General features: G+C 41.7%; 1 protein-coding gene across 4 annotated transcripts; it reads right to left on the reverse strand.

The window, feature by feature from the left end:
* Window positions 1-1,105: 1,105 nt before the first annotated feature.
* LOC110694825 lies at window positions 1,106-5,998 on the reverse strand. 4 transcript variants are annotated; one of them, XR_002505944.1, is made up of 6 exons: window positions 5,501-5,995; window positions 5,263-5,392; window positions 3,215-3,300; window positions 2,868-2,953; window positions 1,951-2,026; window positions 1,106-1,625 (listed from the first exon to the last, which is right to left on the reverse strand). XR_002505944.1 is itself a non-coding variant. In XM_021871991.1 (4 exons), the coding sequence occupies exons 2-4, from the start codon at window positions 4,762-4,764 to the stop codon at window positions 1,562-1,564; spliced, it is 534 nt and encodes a 177-aa protein (XP_021727683.1). In that variant the 5' UTR covers window positions 4,765-5,392; window positions 5,501-5,998; the 3' UTR covers window positions 1,106-1,561. The 4 variants fall into 4 exon arrangements, 2 of the variants coding, with proteins under 2 accessions (XP_021727683.1, XP_021727684.1); XR_002505945.1 differs by lacking the exon at window positions 1,951-2,026 and having other exon boundaries at window positions 5,501-5,922; XM_021871991.1 differs by lacking the exons at window positions 1,951-2,026; window positions 2,868-2,953 and having other exon boundaries at window positions 3,215-3,285; window positions 4,366-5,392; window positions 5,501-5,998.
* Window positions 5,999-27,417: the final 21,419 nt, after the last annotated feature.

A 27,417-nucleotide genomic window follows, 5' to 3' on the forward strand; every position in this document is an offset into this window, starting at 1 on the left:
GCTAATTCTTCAGTAAGGTCAAGTGATCAAAATGCCTAGGTGGAGGCCGCTTCCGATCAGTAATATTAATGTACAATTAATATAACAGCTTAATCTTGATTGAACCCTTCAGGTCGAACCCGATCGAACAACAGGTCCGAGACGAAAAATCAATCCGAAGGATTTGATGAGTCGTCAGAGTTTTACGAACAAAGACGTCGGATATCGAGCTTAGAGTGTCGAGACCGAGCGTCGCAAGTCGAGTCGAATTTAGAATTCGACGAGACGTGAAATCAATCAAGTTACAAATTCAAGTTAGGCCGTAGCCTCGCATTGGCATAGCCATGCGAGGGCTAGGCTATCTCGAGCTAGCATATGCGCCGCAATGCTAGCCGCAAGCCTAGCATGCTAGGCGTGCTAGGGCCATTCATGGTAGCTAGCCATCGCAAGCATCGCAGCCTTGCGTGCGTGTTAGCATGCCATGCGCACAGCCAACGCAAGGCTAGGCCTTGCTAGCATGCTAGGCGCTGGCGCAAAGCATGGCCTAGCACTACTCGCAAGCATCACAGCCGTTGCGTGCTTGCTAGCGTGCTGGCGCCTAGCCATCGCAGCCACGCACCATGCGTGCTAGCTGTGGCAGGCATCGCTGCACACCATGCGTGTTGGGCCTCGCATAGCGGCGGCCTAGTGCTTCGCAGCATCGCAAGCAACACGCACCAGCCAGTAGCGTGCTAGGCATGCTGGGCTGTGCGTGTGTGCTAGCAAGCAGCAGCACGTTGTGCCTCGCACAGCAGGAGCGCCCAGCATGCGTGGCTCCACTAGGCAAAAATACGTCATCCCCACCGGTTCAAACCACACATTTAGCACCGGTTTTGAACCGGTGGGGATTTGGGGGGTGCTAAAACCCCATACATTTCGCACCGGTTTTGAACCAGTGCGAAAAATGACTTTTCGCACCAGTTCTGGGGGAGAACCGGTGTCAAAAGTGCTTCAAAAAAATATTGTAAAAAATCTTTTAGCACCGGTTCTTTTCCAAAATCGGTGCCAAAAGTGCTTCAAAAAAATAAATTTTTTTTTTCATTTTTTTCACTTAAATTGTACCAAATACTTATATATAATACTAATATACATAAAACATATATATTTTGTTCAATAACTTGTATATTACACTTTAAAAACTGAAAAAAAAACATATAGCTGTTTTGCTAGGCCTGGTGCTACAACGTTGTGAACGATAGTGCATGTCAAAAAGATAATTATAAAAGCTGCCCAGAACACCTCCGATAACTCCAAGAACTATCACAGCCAAGATATCATAACTACTGCTGTTCTGCTTCTGCTACTGCTTCTGCTACTATTGTTCTGCTTCTGCTACTTTGTGTTCTGCTTGCTGTTCTGCTATTGCTATTCTGCTACTGCTTGCTTTGCTTTGTAAACCCATGTTAGAACTCCTTGCTTTGTAAGAACATGTGATCTGATGGTCCAATCTGAATGAATAATAATTTGTCTACTTGATTAAAAGTTCATCTATGAACTTCTGTATTACAGCACCTATAAGCCACGTGTTTTGCATTTTAAATCACTATATCGTCAATCCTGCTAACTCCCTCCTAAATCCATCATTTATAAATCGATTTTCTCTATTTCTGTAAGAAGGAAAGAAAGCATGTGTTAGTGGCAACATATCTTTTTTTAAAATACATCTAAGATTAGCTTTTAATAGATGACATCAGTAATTGGACCTCTTTATATTATTAGGGTAATCATTGCAAAGAAATAGCTAGCAAGGCTTACAAAATTAGAGGGTTCTTCAATCTAGAATTGAAGTTGAGAGCATTTGTATAGTGTTCAAAAAGAGAATGTATACAGTTATATATAGAAAACTAAGGCTGAAGAAAACAGCTTTTTTAATAGTAGAAGGGAGAGGGAAAAGGGTAGGAATTGTAAGCAAAGGTAAATTATTAAGCATACCTGCAGCCAACTCTGATCATAGACCAACATAAAGCCGTCCATGTGAAAAACAAGGGGTGTTTAAATATAGGGCAACCTGGGATAGAGATTGGCCTTCAGCATTATTTATAGTCATGGCAAAACTAAGCTTAATAGTGAACTGTTTCCTCTGAAATTTGAATGGATAGTTTAATGTCTCAGAAAAATAAAGGAATCTAAGCAAACCAAACCGGAAAAACAACCAAAGGAACAAATCATCACAAAAGCTTAATAAAACGAACCCCCTGATAACACAGTACTCAAATTAGATCTTTCCTATTCAATGCCATACTATACAAATTAAACAACAACAAACCTAATTTGTAACTTGAGTAGCCAAATCATATAAAATGCACCAAACAAAAACCATTTTAACCAATAAATAGTAAAGTCTGAATTTTTCAAACTAAATTATCATTAGCAAGCATCATTCTGAGTATCACTGTACAGTCCAATATGATTATAAAGTCCAGCATCATAGTAGGGTAGTTTGAAATCTATTCAGTTTTTGGTGTCCAGAATTAGCAGATTTAGTTTAATATAGGTTCAGTAATCAAAGTTCATTTGTTAAAGTACACTGTATAATTAAAAAAAAAAGTTGCCTCTGAAACACCGTATACTTACAGCCAAAAGAAAATGAAGAGAAGACAATAAGACTCTCCAAAACCAAACCACTCTATATATAACCAAAGAGAAAAGAGTAACACAACAATTTCACAATTAAATAGAAAGCCAATAGTACAAAAACAAAACAGCAAGCACTAAAATCAGGAACAAATTACACTGTCATCCTACACTAAATAGTGTTACTATGGGCAAGCCACCCTAAAATAGTCCTTATAGCCTTTTATTGTCTACAATTTACAACACAACCTATATACCAAGTTGAGAGAAATTACCTCTGTATAATTTCACTGCTATTGCTATTGCTATTCTTCAATAATTTTGTCAGATTCTTCAGAACGTTTACCATCAAAAGCTGGACCTACGCCCATGGCAAGGTTTCAAGAAAACACAAAAGTTGGGATGAGGCCTCAGAACTCGGATAATAGTTTTTTCATAGGCACATATTGACAAGACCTCAAAAATACCACTAGTCATCATAGGCCTTTCACACAGCTTTAACAAAAAAGCACTTAAGAAATACATAAGTTGCTCATGCAAAAAGACAAGAATATCAATAAACCAAGTCAAAACTGAACAAGTACACCAAAAGGAAAGCAACAAATTTCAATGTAAGACTAACCTGTTCACATCTGAGGAAGAAGAGTCGATTTTCCTTCGACAATATGGTATCTGAGCTCTTACACCCATTACATATAACATACTAATCTGCAATATATAAAAATGCTGCCTTTTAGATCTGATTGTTTGGACCACTGCAGAACATGGTTGGGGAACTATGTATTTTTGTCATGAAAATTAGGCTGCTAAATATATCCAGTCACGACAGTCACAAGATAATGCAAGGCCATTTGCAATAAAGTTCATCATATCAAAGAGATTTTCTATTCATGCAATTAGTCAGTCATGATAAGCCTATATAATTTTATATAAGGATGACGCACTATATAAACATACGACTTGGCCTTGCATAAGAGCAATAGAGCACAATGATCACTGCCTCATCATTCATCAAGTTCTGTTGCTGAGCACAAACAGATACTATGTGAAATATCTATGTTCCTTGTTCTAAATATAGCAAAATTGGCACACACTACAGTTCAATGTTGTTCACTGAGACTGATCTCTGAATTTATCATAATGGTCTTACAAAATCCTTTTTTATAACTAACATCGTATTCTGTGAATAACTCAAAATTTAGTTAATTTGCTTGTAACTTCTAATACTCAAAACTCGATTTTGCTAAACATTCTCTGGTTTTTCTATAACAGCAAATTAGCAAGTGCTAGTTGAACCATTTTGTGATCATATCTCCAGTAAAATAGATAGGAGAAACACATGATATAAATAAAATCAAGAAAACAACTCATATTCATTGCAGCTCATGATAGCAATATTCAGGTAAATTGTCTTATAATTTGAGACAAGTAGCTTAGTCTTATTTGCAGATTTGCATTATCATTTCTGATAAGGTTTATAATGGGATAACAACAATAACAAATGTATTTATCAACACAAGAAACTAAATTTCACAACATAAGTATCAACACAAATAGCTTATTTTTTTACAATGTTTGTCTCGACGACTCAATGCAAGCAACTAATTTTCACAATGTATATACCAACACAAGCAACTAATTTTCACAATGTATGAACCAACACGAGCAACTAATTCTCACAGTGTACACACGAGCAACTAATTCTCCCAATGTATGTCATCCATTCTGTTCACCGTAAAGAAAAACTGTATGAGGTGATACAAGGGTTTGAACATAATTCAAAGCTGTCACTTGGTGTCCAAAACAAACAGACCTCGATTCAAGTGGAACTCGGCTGAAGTCAATAAGTACTAGCCAATTAAAATGGAACATCATAACCTCTCTAGCCTTGGTAAGTCCAAAAAAATTCCAATATTCACATCTCATATCACCACAAAACAACCTGGTCCATGATTCCCACACATCATATTCTTTCAACATCCACATATCAACTACATATCCACCATTATAATAAGCCCAAGCACACAAGCGATCCTTCGTACGACACAAACTAAAAGCAGTATGAACAATATCAGGACAATCAGGTTCCCCAAAATAGGCATACGACAATTTCATAAATTTGATCCTACGCCGACTAACCAAATCAAAGACAGCAATGCATCTGAGATTCATTCCTACAAATATAAGCAATACAAACAATCACATAATGAGCTAGCTAAAGCTAAAGTCATGCTAAAATTTAATAATTTGTCTATCATGACCCTTTTAGACAAAAAAATTACAGAAAAATTACAGAAAAATGTAATAATTTAGGTCATATTTAGAATTTCAGTTCCAATTAGTTTATTAAAGGAAGATTTAATCAGTACTTAGTATCTTCATGCACCTTAATCTATCATGACCGTTTAAATTGTACCATTCCCCTCAAATAAAAAAATAAAAATAAAATAACAAAAACCCAAAACATATGAACTGTATAAATCATTGTTGTGTACTTCAAATGCAGAAAATAATTATTAAACAATTTACAAGAACAGATAACTTTAACAATCAAATGCCCACAAAAATTAAATAATGGAATATTTTCATATTTATTGAATGTAAATAAATTATATAAAAGAAGATAAACTCACAAAATCAAAATCCCTAATTAGAAATAAACTCACAAACCTGACGATTAGGGCAACCAAAAAACTTCCGACCGCGATTACGCTCCGTATTAGCAGTAAGAACCAAACAACTCCCCAATCCACAAGGACACGCCTTCTCAACTCCCACCATGAAGAGTATTCGCAGTATTCTAAAATATCATCCCAAAAACAATTTCAGAGATTCAGAGTCAAATTAGAAACCCTAATTACAAAACCCAGCAAATATTATCATAAAAATTGAAGAAAGAGAAACGAACCAGGAGACGTTAAGGAACATTGAAGGAGCAGAGAATACGAACATGTTCGATTTGAGCCTATTTCGGACAGAGAAGGAGAAGGAGATCGAAAGAAAGAAGAAAGGAAAGGGAAATTGACAGTTATGGAGAAGGAGATCGAAGGAGAGAGAAGGAGTTTGAGGAAAGTACTGAGAGAAAGCTCAGAAGCCCCTTTAATGGAGAATTTCGAGTACCCTTCAATGGAGGAGAGAGAGCCAGATGAGAGAGGAGGAAATATCGAGGAAATGAAAGAGAAAGAAAGAAGATTGACCGTTTTTTTTTTATATTTAACAATAGATTTCGAACCGGTTCGAACCGAACCGGTGCGATTTACTCACTTTTCCCACCGGTTTTGTAAGAACCGGTGGGAAAAACAAACTTTTCGCACTGATTTGATTAGAGCCGGTGCGAAAACTCTTTCCCTCAATCTTGACAATTTTTTTTCGCACCGGTTATTAAAAACCGGTGTGCATTTGGCGGTGCCCATTTCAGTTTTTCTACTAGTGCTCGCTAGCAGCACGCATGTACTGGCTGGCTGTGCGAGTGTGCTGGCTGGCTGACCAGGCTGCCAAGCCTTGTTGCTAGGCGCTAGCTGGCAGCCTTGGCAACCAAGGCAGGCTGCCAGCCAACCACTTAGAGGGGAGGGCCGGTTTTTCTTGTGGGGACCAAGGGTTGGAGCTTTGCCTTAGGGAGCAAGGCTATGGTCCCCCCCTTGGAAATGGTCCTCACCTAATCTCTCATCCTCCTTGTGCCACTTGTAACTTATTGATTGAATTGGAATTTTATTTTTGTTTTGATTAAAAGAAAATGGAAAAATTGCAAATCTCCCACATTAATTGTGAATGGGAAATCAAGGTTCATTTCCGTATAAATACCAAGGTTTTGGGATTTGGGAAGAACACTTGAGTGGAACTAAAAAGGCATCTCCTTAAAAATGAGAAAACCTTAAGTTCGTAAAACTCTAGTTTTTATTGGTCGGGTCTAGACTAACCTTCGGGACTTAGACTGTTGGGGTCGGGTTCATGGGTACGAGCCGTTAGAGACCTTCGTATTTAAGGGGTTCAAGTTTTGATGTAAGATTTAGGATTCGAGCAAAGCACGTGGCAAGGGTATGAATGTCGTTTCCTTCTCTCTCTTAATTGTTGTTTAATTTGTGATTACATGCTTAGTTGTCTTAATTAGTGGGTGGGTCTTGGGCAGGTTTCTCTTTCGCGTAGAGTCGGACTCTACAAAACCCAATATCATTCACCAATATAGACACATTACATGTACATAACAACGAATATGTTACCTTCTAACAAAGTCAGAACAGGTCTTGCTCTGTCCATACCCAATGTGGCATTAAAGCTTTCCACAAAGTTGCTTTTGCTTACATCACATTTGATAGCCTCATTGAATTTGTCCTTGGTCCATGTTGATTGGTCCCCAACTTTAGACAACCATATCAAAGTAGCTAGATTGACCTTCTGGAGCTGTTCCATGGATTTCTTGAATGTGAACTCAAAATAGGCCCCACAAGCCCTCTAGAATAGGCTAAACATCAAAGGACCAAGGAATGGTTTCTTCCAATTCTTTACCAGGTGCTTGCAGCAATATCTTCTTCTAGCCTTTGGCCATAACTTAGTTAATGCAGCATCAATACCCTACAAAAAAAGATAGATGTAAGACAAAGAAATGCTCAAGGAAGTTAACAAAGAAAATTGAGGCTAAGTTTCATACCTTATGTCTGTCTGAGATAATGCACCACTCATCACCTCTCCCACTATCTTTGAGCAATTGCTTCAAATGCCACACAAAGAACTTCCAATTATCTATGTTCTCAACTGATACAATTGCCCAAGCAAAGGGGAATAGCTCATTGTTTGCATCCAGTGCTACTGAAGATAATAGGACACCACCATAATTCCCTTTTAAGTGAGCCCCATCCACACTGATGAAGCTCCTACAGCTAGCTAGCAACCCATCTATACAACCTTTGAATGATATGAAGATACTTAGGAACTGCAGAGGCCTGTCAATATGATCTTAAGGTGTCCAAGCACAAAATGCAGAAGAACCTGGGTTTGTTGATCTCACCATTTCACAGTATTCAGGAAGCTGGGCATATGAGATGTCATGACCCCCATTAATATTCCTCAGAGCCTTTGACCTCATCCTGTATAGAGTACTTGCAGACAGTTGTACTCCATATCTTTGCCAGAGTAACTGGTTCAATTATTTGGCAGGGATATCATTATTGGCTCTTATATCCTCAAGCAACACTCTTGCAGCCCACTTGGTAGACACCATAGGATTCTTCACCTCTAAACCAGAACAAATGTGCTCCATGTTTTGAATGGACTTGATTGCCCATGTGACACCATCAGGAAGCCTAGATGCATGCAGCCTCCACTCACAGTTACTTGCAAAACATTTAACTGTCCACCTCAAATTAGATGCCTTGAGCACAACTATAGAAAACCCACTTTGTATGCAGTAATCCCTCATAACATCTCTCAAATACTTTTTATTTGTGAATAATTGCCATGGTTTGATGAAAATTTTGCCAAACTCCTCATCATTGTACAACTCTCCATTTTTGTACAATTTTACAAAGTAATCTTCAGTTTCATTATCATTCTCCCACACAGGGCCTTCCCAAGGATCAAAGTTGTCAACAACTGGTTCTACATCATCTTCATTTTCTTGATCTTCAACTTCTTCATAATCAAATTCACCACCATCCCCTTCATCACTCAGAATAGATTCATCTTCACCTAATCTCATAGTAAGTTGGTTTGATGGCTCAGTTGCTCCATCAGAACTTGTTCTGATAATCAATCCCCTCCTCTTAGCTGTAGTTTTTGGAGTTCTTTTACTAAGTGTGTCAGATGTCTTGGAAGATTTAGAAGATGTCACTATCTCCCCAGAGGGCCCTGAAGCTTGCCTTGTGATAACATTCATCTCAGACAGAGGTGGTGCAATCACATCTATCCTAACTTCTGTCTGACACTCACTTTGGAACCTTTTTCTTGGACTTCTTTTGAGTACCTGGACTGGTTTGGCTTGTTCTATAGGTGGTAACCCTAATTCTTTCCTCATCTCTTCTTCTCTCTTCTTATACCTCTCCCTAGCCAACCTCTCAGCCCCAGTCTCTACTGCATTCTCCGGTTGCTTCCTATACCATGCCTTCAAGTCTATTCCAGGTCCACTATGCCATATCCTACCTCCTGTCAGCTTGACAGGTGCTTCTTCCCCCTCAGCTCTACCCCTACCTCTCACTCTAGGTCTCCCCCTCCCTCTTCCTCTCCCCCTACTCATGTATTCTTGTTCTTCTTCCATTTCCCTCATCAAATCAGCCGAGGTATCATCACTAGGTACTGCATTATATATTTCAACTATAGGGTTTTCAACAGGTTCACCATCACTTTCATCATAAGCTTCATTATCTCCCTCATCATAAGTTCAGGAATAGGGTCTGGAACTGAGTCTACAGGTTCTCTGACATTGGATGAAGTGTTTTTCCTAGGGGTTAGTTTCTTAGGTGTTTCAACATCTATCACAGGTTGACTTGAACTACCCCCTAGCTTCCTTAGACTTCTCCTAGGGATTCCTTTTTCAGGATCACTATCTATCTAACCTAACTGTCCCACACTTTGTTTCAACTCAGCAGCTATCCTACTTGCCCTTAAAGTCCTAGCAGCCTTCAGTAACTCATTTGGTGAATTAGCCTCACCCACCCATATAAATATATATATATATATATATATATATATATATATATATATATATATATATATAAGGTATTTTCCATTTAAGTTAGTAAACATTTTCATCATGTCTTGATCATTAATCAAGTCCACATGTTTCATTTGTGAACATAAGCAAAACTAGCATGTTTTGGAATTGGTTTCTTACTCTCAACAGCCTTATCCCAATACTTTATCACTAGGTCAACTAGATTGACTGTGTCAATATCCTTAACTACCATATCAACTTCAACACCCTTATACTGAAACCTCAACACCACCGCATCACTCATTCTAACACCATACCATATTTCAGGCACAAACACAAAAAAGAAAGTCCACAACACAAAATCAGTAAACAAGACAACACAAAATTTCAATTTAGGGCATAATACTTCAATACAACCACATAAAACATGCAAAAAACCGATCATGCAAAACAGAGTACATAACATGCACAACTCAAACGTTACATAAAAATTAAGGTTTTGGATGCATACCTGAACTTATTTTAGGCAAGATGATGCAGAAAGATTTGATCTTTCACCAGGTACCCCCGATTCTTAGCCCAAACTTGAATACCCTAGTCGCAATTTTTGAAATCAAAAAAATTTGAATCCCCCTTTACTTCAACCCAGAAGAAAAATGACTATCACCATCTATTTTTGATGGTATATAGAGTTCGCATTCAATGCTCTGCGTTTTTTTGTGTCTCGATGAACCTTTTGATGGGAAAGCTACGAGAAGGAAGAAGATGAAGAGTAATGAAGAGGGAGAAAGAAGGAAAGAGAGATAAATGGAGGGAATTAAAATCGGACGGTTGGGTGAAATAAAAGGGGGAATTTATGTCATTTCGCTATTTTGGTTAACCATGGTTTAATTTTATGTTAAAACACCATCATTAATGTCATCATTAGGGCAAAAAATATAAGAAGTGTCATTTTGTATAATTAAAAAAAAGGGGGTCACTGTTGGTTCGTAGAAGAAGTTGGGGGTCACCGTTGAGAATATCCTTAATTAAAAATACACGCTACGAGTCACCCCTCACTTCCACCAAGAGAATGCCACATCACCCAATTTGAAATATGCATGGTGTTTAGGACAAATTTTAGAGGGGTGGTTTCTAGGAATTTGCTTAAGGTTTTTAGGGGTATTAATAGTCAATCCTGTAAAAACAATCAAAATAACAAAGAACAATAGAAATATAAAGAACTTAAGATTAATAACAAAGTAAGAGTTAAGATGGCAATACTGAGTAAGGACAGCTTCCTTGATCAGAAAAGACGAGAATATTATTAAGTAATTTGTAAAATAGTTTCGAGTATGAGAGTATGAATGAGTCTATACATGTGCTTTAAGATATTTATACCTAGGGATCCCTAGGGTTTACATGGATTTACAGAATATATTCAAGTAAGGAAAATCTTCATGATCTATTCTTCTTTCCTTGCATCTTTGTGTATTTTTGGTATGATTTCCCAACTGATTGGTTGATTGATTCTCTTGCCATAATTTTATCAATCAAGCCGTTAGCTTGATTTCTTCCTTTCTTGGCTTCGAGTCTGGGTCTCTTAGTTGCATCCCTACCTTTTGTGGGCTATTCGAAGGGGCCTTACAATTGCCCTTAATTTACATGTTCAATATTGAAGATGAAAATTACCAAAGTGCTTTGTATTTCAAATTTGGAAGTTTTGCAACGGTTAACAAAAATAAGAGTGGGGGAACGGTTTTAAGGCAAGTGCCTTGAGAATCTCAACTGGCGGTTGCTTTTTGGAGTATTTATTGTTTATGTAGGCTTCCATCCAATCACTTCCCTCTCTTCGTTGCAATTTTTGAATTTCTCCCTTAGGTTATTCTCTCTCTTCCTCTACTTTCTCTGTTTCAAATTTTTTTTGCTTGTTGTTTTGCGATGGGTGATATGGTGAAAGTGGTGTTTTCTAGTGCTTAGGAGGGTGTGAAGAAGCCTATCTTCACTGCCCATAACGTGTTCCCTGTAAGGAAGGATGATGTGAGGAGAATTGCTACTGCTGCGCATTAACCTGATGGGGTTGTAGTTAAGATCATGTCTTCTAAGGAGAGGGAAGACTAGACTGCCCCTAGTTGGGTGTGCTTCTTTTAGTATCCCTGCATAATTGGACATACTTTTCCTTTTTCTCCCCTTGTTCGTCAATTTCTTTCTAGGGTTAGGGTTTTACCTTGCCAATTGTTGCCCTAGACATGGAGAATTTTGCAAATTCTTGATTTGCTGAGCAATAAGTTGGATATTTCGTTGGATGTGAGGGATCTCTGTTATCCTTACACCATTAGAGCCAATGGTAAGGGTCTGGTTACACTCCGATTGAAGGATGGTGTTGACCATTTGGTTACTGATTTGGAAAAGGCTTTTGACAAGAAGTGGTATAACAAGTTTTTCTTTGTGAGGGTTGATTCTTTGGGTGAAGACACTTCTTTTTTAATTGACACTATTGAGGCTGAAGGTATTTTATTTTTTGAATTTTGTGTGGTTTTTATTTTTGTTGATTTGGCCTTATTTGTGTTGTATTTGGCGTTAGCTAGTTGAAGCAGCGTGCCGAGTCTCAATCCTTGATTGATTGTTTGTACGAGTTGACGCAGCCTGAAGCAGTTGTCCATATTGAAGATTTAGAGGAAGAGGACTCTGATAAGGAAATTGCCCCTACCATGTCTCAAGGTACGTTTTTTATTTTCTCTCTGTTTTCAAGGTTTTTGTTTTTGTTGGCATGTATGTTTTTGTGTAATGATGTGCTTTAAATGTCCTGTTGCGTATACTGTCCTTGATGTGCTTTGAATTCCCTGTTTTTCTTGTTAAATATCGTGTTGTTTGCTTTGGTAGATATTACCAAGTCGTTAAGGTCCCATGCTGCTCGTAGCTCTTCCTTAATTCTGGAGTGAATTAAACAAAAAGCTTCAAAGGCTGGGGAGGACATTTCTTAGAAAAATCCTGATGTTAAAAAAGCTTCGCTTCCTCCTCCTCTTCGTATGTCAGGGGTCAAAAGGAAGTAAGATGTCCCTGCTAAGCTTGAGGCTAAGAGTTTCTCCTATGACACTCTTGCTCCTTATGTGGACGTTGTTTCCCTCTTTCAAAGAACATTAATCCTCGTAGAATTTTGTTAGCATCAATCTCAGGAGGCTACTATGACTTCTTTCCAGGTATGGTATACTCACAAAAAGGTTTTATGCAATTATTAACTTGGCTTTGTTGTGTACGAAGTACTGGGCAGGGTGTCAAAGTTCAATAAGGCCTTTGAGGCCATGAAGAATGAACGCGATTCCTTATCTGACAAACTGAAGGCTGCTTCTGACGACTTGAAGGAAGAGCTTGCTAAGCATAGGGAGTGTCATTCTGAGTTGGAGCAGTTGTAGGCTACCCTAAAGGCTGCTGCGAACGAGTCTCTAGACATGGCTGGCTACTATCTTGGCAAGGCTCGTCTAGAGATCATGGAGGAGTATCAGTAGGGTAATATATGAGGCCTGGGACTATGATCGTGAGAAGGCTGACTTTGGGAAGTCTTTCCCTGATGGTGCCAATATTCCTGGTTTGCTTTTGCTGAGCTATGCTGATGAAGAGGTGAACTCCCGTGTAAGTGCTGTGGAGGCTGATGTTTACGCATTTCCTGTTGGTGAGAGCATCCCTGCTGACAAGATTGGAGAAAATTAGGTTGTAGTGTTGTTTCCTTAGTCATTTCTGAACAATTTGCTTTTATTTTTAAGTATTTGTAATATTGCTGCCTTTGTGCAGCTAGATGTTTTTCTTTTGTTTTAGTTGCCTTATGCAACTGGAAGCTTTGTGTTTTTGTTGCCTAGTGAAACTAAGTAATTATGCTTTATGTTAACTATTCTTGTTCGTTCTTGTTGTTTGCAATGTGTCCCAATTGTATTACATTTGTATTACAGTTGTACAATAGTTGGGATGTAGTTCTGCTTACATGTCTTTGCTGTTTTTGTCATGAGGATTTGGTTAGTGCACTTCTCCGTACTTCTGGTACATTGTTGTGTCTATTCTGCTTGTGTGTTCTTGCAAAATAGAAAAAAGGTCAGGGGTGGTCGTGGGTTTCCCCAACGGCCCTCCGATGCTTAAGTCAGTAGTCGTAGTTCAAATAAGCAAAAATGACTAAGTTTTAGAGAAGAGAATGTACCTTTCTTAAGTTATGTATGTTGTAGGTGGAATTGTTTCTAGGAAGGCTTCCTTTCTAGATGTGTTTGCTTCAAAGTTAGAGAGAGGGAATACCTTTATCGAGTTTTGGCTATCTTTATAGGCCTGTTGCGTACCTTTAGAAATGATAGAGCTTTAGATGTGTTGCGTTCACTTCATTAGACTTCCTTTCCTTCCATGTTCCTCGGCCTGTATGCCCCGCTGCCTACTACCTTTGTGATCTCATATGACCCTTCCCAGTTTGGTGCCAATTTTCCTGCATTTACTACTTTGGTGTTTTCGTATACCTTTCTAAGCACCCAATCTCCTAATTTAGAGACTTTGACCTTCACATTTTTGTTGAAACTTCTTGCAACTTCTTGTTGATAAACTGCCATTCTTATCTTGACATCTTCTCTGATTTCTTCAATAGTGTCTAGGTTGTATGCCAGTTCGGAGTGGTTTCTATCTTCGGTCATCAGCCCATACCTTGCAGCTGGGACTTCGATTTCAGTAGGGATTACTGCTTCACAGCCATATACTAGTGAAAAGGGGGTGTGTCCTGTAGCGCCTTTTGGTGTTGTCCTATCTGCCCATAGTATGGATGGCAGCTCGTCAGCCCACTTCCCTTTGGCACCTTCTAGCCTTGTCTTCATGTTGTTGATGAGGACTTTGTTGCTTGACTCTGCTTGTCCATTTGCTTGAGGGTACCTTGGTGTGGATGTGATGAGTGATATGTTCCATTCCTTGCAGTATTTTATTGTCTTCTTGCTAAAGAACTGGAATCCATTGTCAGTAATGATTTCTGAGGGTACACGAAACCTACATAGTATGTTTTTGTTGATGAATGAGATGACATGTTTGTCTTTGATGTCTCTGTATGCTTCGGCTTCTATCCATTTTGAGAAGTAATCCGTCATTGCCAAGAAGTATACTCTTTGCCCTGATGAGGGGAGTAACTTGATTACGTCCATTCCCCAATTCATAAATGGCCATGGTGTTAGTGTTGGATGTAGTTTCTCGGATGGTGGTAAGTCAATGGTGCATATTTCTGACATGTCGGACACTTTCTAGTGAATTCTACTGCATCCTTCCTCATATTGGGCCAGAAATACCCCATTTTTAGCGCTCTGTTGGCTAAGTTTTTTCCTCCTGATCCGCACTCCCCGCTATGTAAGGATTGTAAGACCTGTTACATTTCTTGCTTTTCTAGGCACCTTAGGTATGGACCAGCTGTGATTTTTTGAAGAGTACGTTGCTGATGAGGCAGTACTTGGATGCTTTCATGGTGGACGCATGTGCAACCACTTCTCCTTTTGGTGTTACTTTGTTAGTGAAGAAATCCTTAAAGGGCTTGGTCCAACTATCTTCTTCGTCAGTAGGGTTTGCTTGAATTTTGTAGATGTTCATGGTTGACTCTTTCTCTATAGCTGGGGACATGATATGTACCAGTGGTATTGCTCCGAACTCATCAGGGTTGATGTTGGATCCGAGGTTGGCTAGTGCGTCTGCCTCGGTGTTCAAATTCCTGGGTACTTGTGCAATCTTAAATTCTTCACACTCCTTTATGAGGTTTCTCACTACATCTAGATATGCAATCATCTTGGTATCTTTTACTGCATATTCACCATTAATTTGATTGATAATGAGCAGAGAATCAGAAATTACCTCTAGGTTTTTTATCTTCATGTCTTAGAAACGGTCTGCCTCGTGATCAGTGTTTCGTTTTCTGCCTCATCGTTAGTAGCCTTAAAGTTGCATCTTACTGATTGAACAATTTTGTCTCCTAGGGGGGATGTTAGCACTATTTCCAGACCTACTCCTCGTATGTTTGCTGCACCATCTGTGTGAAGTCTCCACTTTGGCATAGCCTTAGGCTCTTGCAGGGATAGTACTTCTTTCTGTGCTTCTTGTTCGAGAGCTGGACTGAAGTCCGCTACAAAATCTGTCAAGGCTTGGGATTTGATTGCAGTTCTGGGTTCATATGGAATTTCATACTTACTGAGATGGATCACCCATTTCTACATCCTTCTTGACATTTCTAGTTTTCTCATAATAGCCTTAATGGGATAATTAGTATGCACACATATAACATGACTTTAAAGTATGGGCGCAATTTAAATGAAGCAGTAACTAAGGCTAAAATGATTTTTTCTAAAGAAGCGTACCTGGTTTCCGCACTGAGTAAGGTTTTACTTACGTAATAGATTAGAAACTGCCCTTGTCTTCTTCTCTGGTGAGGACGACACTAATTGTCCCTTCTGACACTGCCAGGTATAGTTGGAGGGGCTCTCCTTCTTTAAGTTTGGAAAGCACCAACGGATTTTCTAGATATTCCTTTAGCTTCAAGAATGCATCCTCATGTTCTAGTTCCCATTTGAATTATTTATTCTCTTCAGCACATCATAGAACACCTTGTTCTTGTCTGATGACTTGGAGAGGAACCTGTTCAATGCTGGTATTCTTTCAGTAAAGCTTTGTATCTCTTTCTTGGATTTTGGTAGTTCTAAATCGAGTATGTCTTTAACTTGTTCAAGGCTGGCTTCTATCCCTCGTTGTATTACCATGTAACCTAAGAACTTTCCTAAATGGACTCCGAATGTACACTTCGTGGGATTTAACTTCATGCCGTATTGCTTCAGGATGGAAAATGCCTCTTTGAGAGTTTGAGATGTCTAACGTGATCTGTGGCTTTCTTGGATTTCACCACCATGTCGTCTATGTATACTTGTATTGTATTCCCAATCTCTTTTTCGAACATCTTGTTGACCAATCTTTGGTATATTGCTCCGGCATTCTTCAGTCCGAAAAGCATTACCTTGTAGCAGTAGATTCCTTGGCTGGTTATGTACGTTGTCTTTTCTTAATCGTCCTTGTGCATGAGGATCTAATTGTACCTGCTATATGAATCCATGAAGGATAGCAACTCGTGCCCTGCTGTTGCGTCTACCATGGCATCGATGTGAGGGAGTGGGAATGGATCTTTTGGGCAGACCTTGTTGATGTCTGTGAAATCAATGCATATTCTCCATTCCCGTTCTTCTTTCTCACTACTACCACGTTGGCTAGCCATTCTGGGTACTTAACCTCTCTAATTTTTCCAGTTTTGAGCAAATTGTAAACCTCTTCGTTAATCACTTTATTCCTTTCTAGAGTGAACTTTCTTCTTTTATGTTCACTAGTGTGTGTTTCGGGTCCACGTTCAATTTGTGAGTGATCACATCTAGTGAGATTCCTTTCATGTCTTCGTGTGTCCATGCGAATGCATCTTTTTCTGCCTCCAAGAACTCCAGGACTTGTTTTCTTAGATCCTTGTTCAACTTTGCTCCTATTCTTACTTTCTGATCAGGGTGATCTGGATTCAGTTGGACCTCAATGGCTTCTTGCTCTTCTGCAATGCTGATCTTTTCTTGGCCCAACTGAATCTCTGATTGCTATGCTGACTCTTTTTCTGCAGACGTTGCTTTCAAGGTATCTTGTAGCATTCTTTGGCTTCTTTCGAATCCCCCTTGATTTCTTGGTGATAAGTGCATATTTGTCTGTATTTTTATTCCGTAATTTTATTATTATAGTCGTCTTTTATTAATTATATTGAGATTTTGTGCATGTTTATTAATTAAAATCTGCCCAAAAAGTGGTTTTTCGAGGGGTTTTTTGTTTGAAACAAAAAAAATTTAAATCTTTAAACCTTAATTAATTATGGCATGCAATTGTTGGATTATGTGTTTGATTATACCATTAATCTTCTGCAATTTTACTCCTTATTAAGCATGTTTATAATGTAAATTGTTTTCTTAATTTGGAGAGCTCTTAACTTCACATAAACTTGGAATTTCACATTCTTGCAAATAAATTGCTTGTAGTGTGAAAAGTTTATGGTGAATCTGATTTTGAACCTCTTAAAATGTTAAAGATTCAATCTTAAATGGTTGAATCTTAACTTGCTAAAATCCATAATGAACAAATTTTGGTTTTAATCATTTTGAAAGTTGATTAAAATCTTAAATGTTCATACTTCTGCTTGAAATATTATTACTCTTCATGTTGGAAGATTGTAATGTTCTAAAGTGCATGAGTAAGTATTGGATAAATTATTTCATTGGATGATTGATTATTTATTCAACTAATTTTGTCAAATCTCATTATTAATTTATGTAGGTTAAATTAATTATGAGACTAGCCCTCAATTTTTGTGGCATCAAGTAGAGCCAAAATTAATTACCAGAATGGTTCTTGAATTAATTTTGGTTTGTGCACTAAAATTGAATTTAATTAAGTTAGACTTGTTTTAATTTCAAAATTGCTCAATATTAGTTCTAAAATCAATTTAGAATTAGTTTTACGTCACACAAATTTGGAACAAAATCCCAAAGCACACCAAGCACGAAATCAAAGCCCAAGAGTTCGAGCACCTAGGCTCGGCTAGCAGGGTTGCTTGAGCCCGCATGTTGCTGCTGAGCCAAGGGAATGCATGTGTGTGCGATGTGTGCGAGCATATGGTGCGAAGGGGAGTGCAATGATGTGCGTCGCGTGGGCTACGACTACCAGGCAGCGCCTACAACAACACACACATGCGCACCAATGTGCTGCTAGCGCCAGCGGCACACAAGCATGCCTAGCATGTTAGGCATGCTGCGAGGCTGCCAATGCTGGCAGGCGCATGGTGCGCCGCTATGCTTGTGCGACCAGCACCCGCAAGCTTTTTTTTTTTAGCTAGGGTGCCTAGCAACCCTAGCCCTTTGGCTTGGATTCTAGGCGCTCGGGCTTTGGGGCTTGCTATTTTGCGGTTTTAAGTAAAACGAGGCTAGGCCTTGGTTTTTTTTCACGTACTTGCAAATTTTTGACAAAATTTTGTTTGATAGGCTTAATTGATTTTAATTAGATTAATTTTAATTAAGTTGGATGTGGAATTTAGTGGGAGCTTCATTCATCGATTTGAGCTTTATTAAGCCTTGTTTGTGCTTTTGTTATTGCCTTAGTTCACATAATCGGATAAACAACTTGACTAGTTTTAATTAGGCGTGTTAATCGAATTAACCACCTAAGTTAGTAACTAATATGCGCTCGACTTGATACAATGTTTTGTATTGTTTGAATTATTTGTAAAATGCATGGGCCATTCACTTTTGAAGTGAATAGATGAATGGAATATTGTAGAATATTCTTATGCGGGTTTTACAAAATGGCAACTAGTATGACCCGACTAGGATAGTAAATACGGACTGCGTTCCGTTTTGTATTTTTGTAAATCAAAATGCGGACTACGTGTTTCGGGGTTTTCTGATGTCCTGCGGGAGAGTTACAACACCGAGACTGGAACCGGACGCCTGTACCTGCAAAACAAACGAAGACTCCTTGTGGTAGGAGCTCCGCCTCCAACGGTCAAGTTAGTACCTGATTAAGGAGTAATAAATGCGGAAATTAAAGTGATTTAGTCTCTCTAGGTGAGAGTGTTTAATGTGTAATCCGTGTGTTGTTTTCGAGTCCTCCCTCTCTTAATGAGGATTAAGAGGGGTATTTATAACCTCGGGAAGCGTGCCACTCTCTAGGTTTAGGGTAAACCTAGGGCTGACTGGGCCTCTAAACAGGATTGGGCCTTGTTGGCCGGTTTTCCCATTTGGCATGGGTGGACACGTGGCGTGTCTCAATTGGTCCGTAGAGGACGTATCTGTGATTGACACGTGGCAGGCTCCTATTGGCCTACGTGAAGGACACGTGGCGGAACCTGGTTGGTCCACTTGTCAGACGGTGATTGGTGTATAAAAATCCCCTAATCATTTGCCCCTCACAGGTGGCACGTGACTGGTCACGTGTCACCTGTGACAGGTGTCGCATGGTGACAGGCGACGGCCTGCTACAGGTGTCACCTTGCAAATGGCCGAGAGATTTTCCCGCCCAAATTTTGAATTTGGAAGCGACCCTTCGCCTTCTCACTTTGCCTATATAAGGAAGTGCTGACTTCGGTCATTTTCACATTTGAGAACTTTGCGAGAGAACATTCGGACCCCTGAACTTGCTCTGACACTTTGGACTTTTGTTGCCTACCGCCTGCTCTGACAAGCCGTTTGCAAAGGATTTCAGAATTTCATCAGTCGTCACTCGTTCAGGTAACCGTCGGTTCTCTTATTCTTAATTTTTTTTTCTTATTATTATTTTTTGAAATGGCACCATGGAAGCACACGACACGACCTAAGTTAGTGATCAGCCGGTCACCGGGGACGGCTGAATCTAGGACTAGGAGTCCGACTGTATCTGTGTCTATGCAGAACATGATGGCCAGAACAAAAAAGACTACTAGGATCTCAAACTCGGACGGCTCCTCCCAAAGGGTGCCCATTAGTGAAACATCTGACCAGGCGCCAGATGTAGAAGTGAAACAAGGCGGCTGCCAAGCCGACAGTTCTGAGGGAGGGGTCAAGGTGGTCCCTTCCCATTTCACCGTTGATATGTCTAACTTTTCTCCTGCTCCTTCTAAGGGAGAGGAGGCGGGCCCCACTGGGAGAGGGGAGGAGTCGTCCTCTTCGGACTCGTCAGAGGACGAGTCCGAGTCCAGCTCTTCTGGCCACGCTTCTCCAGGCTCAGAAGAAAGAAACAGCCGCCTACAAGAGGCGAGGCTTTCTCATGCAGTTGAGAAGGGGGGCAATTGGGCGGAGCCGTCCGCCTCTTACAGAGAGGAAAACACCCCCTACTACTGCACGGTACCCCGGGGCCGGATCGCAGCCATGCAAGACAAAGTGGAGAGCTTTATAGCTAACCACAGAATGGGCCCCGAATTCTTACTGTTCGTGCCGGATCCAGAAGACACTGTCGTCTGGCCGGCTGGTACCAGCTATGATGACGGCTGCTTTGGCTGCTATGTGGCGGCCATCAAAGCTGGACTGCGCTTCCCATTACATCCGGCTGTTCAGCGGATTTTAGATGGGTATGATTTGGGGTTATGGCAGTTAGCCCCCAACTCTTGGGTAAACGTACTCGGCTATGTGGCCGGGTGCGAAATGTACGGGGTGGAGCCAAGCTTTGAGGCTTTCGCCCACATGAACTATCTCAGCCGGACCCCTAAGTCGGGCGGTACCGGCTGGTATCAATTAACAAGCCATAGGGGCTACCTCATGACGAGAGGTAAGGCGAACAAATGGAAGGATTGGCGGAACACCTTCCTTATCATCGAGGGTTTAGACACGGAGCTGAACAAACGCTTTAACAAGTGGAATAGGGATCCGTCTCTTCTCGCAGGCGGCCGCAGCATGCCGCCTGTTCCCCCAAAGGCTAAAAAAGAGATCCTAGACAAAGGACTCTTCAAAGTAGAGACTAGGGTGAACTCTACTTCAGGGGTACGAGAGCAAGTACCCCTAAACTGCGTCCCGAGCTTTAAGTGGCTCTATGACCAGTACTTTTTGGCCGCCTGTGGCCTCAGCAGTCGGTGCTCTAGAGGTAGCCGGCCTGACAAATACTCTGTTTTTTCACACCTTGTTTACTTGGGATTTTTACTAACTTTGCTGTTTATTTTTTGCAGCTGACGCCATGAGTAAAATAACAGCATCCAAGACTGCGGCGGCCATGTTGCGGGCCTCTCTCATGCAACAGTCTTGTATCGACTCCCCCAACAAGGGGGCACCCTTGGTGGGCTTCGAAACTCTTCCTCTTTTAGGAGTTGTTGTCTTATGCATATACTAACTCTTTTTTTTTTTTTTTTTCAGTCGGGCACTCCAAGAGCTTCTTCCTCGCAACAGCCGGACTCCAAGGCCCGGAGGACGACTGTTGCAAGCTCTCCTGGGTCTTCCAGGAAAACAGTGGCGGCTGAGAAGCAGCCGGCCACTTCTTCTAAAACTCCGGCGGGGCCGCCTAGAAGTATGGACAATTACTTGTAAAAACTTTTACACTTGCTTCCTTCTTGACTAGGTCTAACTTGCTTTTTTACGCTTGATGCAGCCGGCCCTCAGGAGCCTGACTTGGTAGAGGTAGCCAAGTCCATGATCAAAGCAGTTCCTCCATCTGAAAGGGAGGCGGTCAGGGGTGTCGGCACCCTTGACCTTGATGGGATTGCAGGGGTCCTTGCTGAGGTATACTTAGCATTTTTTGAGTATTTGATTTCCAGGACGCCTGTTTTTTTTGTTTGGGAACTGACGCCTGTTCCCTTTTTACTTAGGCCCTGCTCCGAGTGAACGGCCTCCGCAAGCCGCTTGATCGGAAGAACAAAGAGGTAAAGGCTGCAAAAGCTATGGCCGCCTCTGACTGTGATAAGGCAATGTTTCAAATTGCCCAAAATGAAGTTCTGACAATTGATATTCTTTATTATCAGGCGCAGGCTGCCGCCGCTATCCGGGCTCAGTTAGAGGCGGCCCAGAAGAGGAACAGCGAGCTGGAGGCGACCGTCTCCAAACTCAAGGCCGAGCTTAAACCTCTCCGCCAAAAGATGCTCTCATACGAAGCCATGGAGAAATCCTTGGCTAACGTAAAGGAACGCCTGGTGACCCAGGAGAAGAGTCTAACTAAAGAGCTCTCGGAGAAGGCTGAGCAAGAGAAGAGAGAGCTCGTCCGAGAGATGATGGAAGACTCTTCCCAGATCCAGCGCATGACCTGGAGCCGCCTCTTCCCCAGTGCCGACTTTGCCTCGTGGGAAAAAACGTACCGCCAGTGTTCTGAAACATATAATCAAGAGATCCTGGCGGCTGATGAGGACGAGGCGTTGGAGGAGGCCTTGGATGGGGATGAGCAGCCGATAGTGGCGCTTGTGCCACTTGGGGGCAAGGCATCGAAGAAGGATGCAGCTGAGGCCGAGTCTAACAAGAGGAATGCTGACCAGGCGGACGCTGCTAATGTTGAAGACTTGCCCCCTTCTTGAGCTTTTATGTCTTCTTTCACGGCCTGCGTGCCGTTTGATTGTATTTACCCGGCCAGGGGGCCGGGGTTCTGAATATTTTAATCTTCTTTAATGCAATTTTATTTTGCTTGAAATTTGTCTAAGTGTTGAATATTTGATATTGAATTGTACACTATATCGATTGTTTTGCATGGCCGATTGTAGACAGGTACGGATGGTCCGCCTATGCCCCTGGACGACTGGTTGTCTGTTTCCAAGCTGGGCGATCAGTCGGCCATTTATTCAGTCGGTATTGGTTCCGTTTAAAAGACTGGATTACCTTTAGGCAGGCGGTCCTGTTATTAGTAAAATTAACCAAGTAAGAAAGGGTTTTCTTACTTAGATTTGTAGGCAGTCTATGACTGGATTACCTTTAGGCAGGCGGTCCTGTCATTTGTAAAATTAACCTAGAAAGGTTTTCTTATGCATATACTAACTCTTTTTTTTTTTCGCTATAGGCAGTCTAGGACGACTGTTTCCTATCAGTGTGAATAGGTGTCGTATGAACTTTTTAATTTCATACTAAAATTTTTAAGGGGTGACTAAATATGGCTCTTACTTAGTCGCCGAGTGATTGAGTAGTAGAGGTATCAAGCGGTGGGAACCGGTTGTTCCCCTTTATTCGCCAATGTTTGTTGGCTATTAACTCGAAAGGAAACCTAGTAGGAATAGTAGTTTGAATGCCCTTGTTTGCCAAAAAACAGGTGGTCTATTCAAACTTTTTAGGTTCCATACCAAGTTTGGGAGAGTGACTATGAGTTAACGTTGGTGTTACTCAGTCGTCCTCATTCTAGATTGAGTATTAGAGGTACCAGGCGGCAGAGGCCGGCTGGACCCCTTGATTCGCCGATGTTTGTTGGCTATTAACTCAAGAGGTACCCCCTGCATTTATCCCAAGTAATACAGGCGGTAATCCGACTCAGATGTCAACTGTTACCACTAGTTTGGTTAGTGATAAAAGTTATCCTTGTCTCAAAAACGGCTACGTGGTTGCCCTTGAGGACAGTCGTATAGGTGCCGTGTGATTAGTTTATAGAACAATGTTCCACCCAAAAGGGAGCTGCTCTCTGCGACGAATTTCATCCGGATGGATGCCGTCGGACGCCTGCTATAATGTTGGGACAGGTCGAATTGAATTTTTATATTTTGATCAGTTGGCTTGACGCCTGGTCTGATCATGTTTTTTGATAGTTCTTGGTGAACTATATTATGTGAGGGTAGCCGGTCAAGCGGCGTGCCCCTCTTAAATTAAACATAGAGAGTGGCCGACTGTTTGTCAGTTGGCATGCCCCTCTTAAAATAAAAATGAATATAAACATGGAGAGTAGCCGACTGTTGGTCAGTTGGCATGCCCCTCTTAATACAAAATTGAATAGTAATTTGCAACTTTATTCAAGTAGTCCTTGACTACTTTTTTTTTTTTTTAAAAGAAATATTTCTTAAGATTATCTATGTTCCAAGTTCGGGGTAACGGCTGGCCGTCTGGTGTTTCCAGACGGTAGGTACCGTCTCTAACCTCTTCATATATTCGGTAGGGGCCTTCCCAGTTGGGAGTTAGCTTGCCAGACTCGTTAGCCCTACCAACAGCTTCCATTTTTCTAAGTACAAAGTCCCCCACCTTGAGTGGACGCCTGTGCACTTTTTTGTTGTATGATCGAGTCATTCTCAGGCGGTAAATCTCATGGCGTAAGACAGCATTGCCTCTCTTTTCTGGGAGTGAGTCTAACGCCAGGCGCATGGCTTCCCAGTTTGCCTCTTCGTCATATAGCATTACTCGAAGAGTCGGCTCGTAGTGTTCTATTGGAAGAACAGCTTCCGCACCATAAGTTAGGAGGAATGGAGTTTCTCCAGTCGCCCCTTTTTCAGTCGTCCTAATGGCCCAGAGAACATGTGGTAGTTCATCCGCCCATAGGCCGCCTGCTCGTTCAATCTTTTTCTTCAGACCGTCTGAGATGATTTTATTAAAGGCTTCTACCTGGCCGTTTGCTTGTGGACGACCGACAGATGCAAAGAAGTGTGCAATTCCTTGGTCACCCAACCAGCTTTTGAGAACAGGCGTCTCAAATTGGGGACCATTATCAAAAACCATAGACATGGGAACCCCGAACCGAGTGATGACATTCCTCCAAATGAATGAAATTACATCCCTCGTCTTGATTCCCTTTACAGCCTCCGCCTCTACCCATTTAGTGAAGTAGTCGACGGCAACAAGTAGGTATCTTCTTCCGCCTGTAGCAGGCGTATATGGACCCAGAATATCCATGCCCCACTTAGCAAACGGTAGGGGGCTATGAATGGTGGTGAGGTCAGTAGCCGGACGGTGAATTAGTTTGCCAAACCTTTGACACTTGTCACGCTTTTTCACCATCTCCATAGCATCAGCTTCTAAGGTAGGCCAGAAGTAGCCCTGGCGCCTTGCCCGTTGAGCAAGCGTCCTTCCACCTATATGTGAAGCACAGTAACCAGAGTGGAGATCGTCTAGTATCTCTCGCCCCTTTTCTGGAGTAACGCACTTTAAGAAGGGTTGTAGGTACCCCCTTTTGTGAAGTTCTCCCTTTATCATTTCAAAATTGGTGGCTCGTCTTCTCAGCACTGCCGCCTGTTGATGATCATCCGGCAGGGTACCGTTTGTCAGATATGCCCTGATTGGATCCATCCAGGTTGAGCTTCTGTCTAAGATTCCAATAGGGTCTCCCTCAATGCTTCTCTTCTCCACTACTTCCCAAAAAACGGTTCGAGGAGTATCACAGGAGGCGGATGATGCTAATTTTGAAAGTGCATCCGCTTGGTTATTCTCTGATCTCGGCACTTGGACCAAATGGAAATCCTCAAGGGAGCCGACTGCTTGACGGACCGCCTGTAAATACTTGATCATGGCCGTATGGGTCGCTTCGTATTCGCCATTGTACTGACTCACTATTAATTGTGAATCGGAACAGGCGTCTATTTTTCTTGCCCCTGCCGCCTTGCACATGCGGATTCCGGCTAGTAAAGCTTCATATTCTGCCTCATTGTTTGAAGCCTGAAAACTGAAGCGTAAAGCATACTCGTACCTGTCGCCCTCTGGCGACTGACATATGACGCCCGCTCCACAACCATTTGAAGTAGAGCTTCCATCCACATATACCTTCCAGACTTGGTCTGGAACTTGAGAGTCAGGGGGACGAGTCATCTCAACAATAAAGTCAGCAAAGGCTTGCCCCTTCACTGCTTTTCTAGGCTCGAAGGTAACTTCGAGGCTCTGTATTTCTATGGCCCATTTGATCATTCGGCCTGACGACTCCATGGTGGTCAGGGGCCGCTTGATCGGTTGATCTGTATACACGACGACTGCATGCGCCAAAAAGTAGGGCCTTAATTTTTTAACAGCCATGAAGAGTGCAAGGCCAAACTTCTCCACTAAGGGATACCTCAACTCGGCATTTTTCAGCACATGGCTGACAAAGTAGACCGGGAGCTGACAACCGTCTCTTTCAGCAAGAAGAACAGCGCTTAACGCATGATCAGAGACGGCCAGATACATGTAAAGTACTTCTTTGGACAAAGGGCTGACTAGCCTCGGAAAGGAATGCAAATGAACTTTCAATTTTTGGAAGGCCGCCTCAGCATCCGGCCCCCATTCAAACCTTTCCTTTTTCTTAATTGCCTGGAAAAAGTATAGGCATTTGTCGCCTGATCGACTTAGAAATCTTCCCAAGGCCGCCAGACAACCTGTTAACTTCTGAACCTCTCGGACGGTACGGGGCGACTGCATGTCAATGACCGCCTGCACCTTCTCAGGGTTCGCCTCTATTCCTCTCTGATTAATGAGAAATCCGAGAAATTTCCCAGACTCAACTCCAAAGACACATTTCTTGGGATTGAGCATGACATGGTGCCACCTGAGTGTGGCGAAAGTTTCTCGGAGGTCCGACAGATGATCTATCTGAAGCTTAGACTTGACAATCATATCATCAATGTATGCCTCGACGTTTCTCCCAATCTGATCAAAGAACACAGTGTTTATCATTCGTTGGAAGGTGGCCGGGGCATTCTTAAGACCAAACGACATGACCGTGTAACAGTATAACCCTTGATCAGTGACGAAGGCCGTCTTCTCCTGATCCTTCTTCCATAAAGGTATTTGATGGAAACCAGAGTAGGCGTCCATAAAACTCATTAAAGCATGGCCGGCTGTTGAGTCGACCAGGTTGTCAATTTTAGGTAGAGGGTAACTGTCTTTTGGGCACGCGTTATTCAAGTCTGTGTAGTCTACACACATTCGCCAGGTACCATTCGACTTTTTAACAAGCACAACATTTGCAACCCAGTGTGGGAAGTAACATTGCCGAATGAATCCTGCATCAAGTAATTTTTTAACTTCGACGGCTGCCGCCTGATTTCTTTCTTCGCCATGGTTCCGCTTCTTCTGCCTTACCGGCTTCTTTTTTGGATCCACAGCCAGCTTATGTACCGCCAGCTCAGGACTAATGCCTGGCATTTCATGGACTTCGAATGCAAAGATGTCCTTGTATTCTTTCAACAGATTGTGAAAGTCATCACCTAGGACCCCTAGAGTAGTCGTCCCAACTTTGACTGTTCTGTCAGGACGCGAGACATCTAAGATTAGGTCCGTATGCTCACCAGCCGGCTGAGGGCGGAATTCATCCGACCGCTCCTCTGCCAATGATTGCTATTTTTTATCTTTTCTTGCGGCCCCTATCTGGGATGCCTTTCTTTTTTTGCCGCCTGCTTCTTGAACAGGCGCATTATCCTTGACATTGTCAATCTTTCCTCCACTGGACCCAGCGGCCATAACAGTGGGCTTGACATCCGAGAGATAGCATTCTCGTGCCATCCTCTGATCTCCCCTTAGGGAGCCGACTGTTCCATTGTCCCTCTCAAACTTGAGCAACATAAGAGATGGGATTATTACAGCCTTGGAATTATTTAGGGTTGGTCGTCCCAGAATCATGTTGTAGGCCGAGAGTTCTTCTACCACCAGGAACCGGACTACCATGTGTCGTCCTTCCCCTTTTTCACCCAAGCGGATGGGTAGATCTACTCGTCCTACAGGGTGGACGACTCCTCCTCCAAACCCTACTAAAGGGTGGGAGGCCGGATGTATACAATCAGTTTTGTACTTCAATTTTGACAGACATTTGCTACTGATAAGATCTGA

This window comes from Chenopodium quinoa, unplaced genomic scaffold, assembly GCF_001683475.1.
Source record: "Chenopodium quinoa cultivar QQ74 unplaced genomic scaffold, ASM168347v1, whole genome shotgun sequence".
Taxonomy (NCBI): domain Eukaryota; kingdom Viridiplantae; phylum Streptophyta; class Magnoliopsida; order Caryophyllales; family Amaranthaceae; genus Chenopodium; species Chenopodium quinoa.

Coding starts and splice junctions, on each gene's coding strand:
- LOC110694825 (XM_021871991.1), bottom strand. CDS start 4,764: ATGAATCTCAGATGCATTGCTGTCTTTGATTTGGTTAGTCGGCGTAGG. Junction 3,286..4,365: donor AAGTGACAGCTTTGAATTAT/GTTCAAACCCTT, acceptor AGTATGTTATAT/GTAATGGGTGTAAGAGCTCA. Junction 1,626..3,214: donor TCTTCCTCAGATGTGAACAG/GTTAGTCTTACA, acceptor TCCTTCTTACAG/AAATAGAGAAAATCGATTTA.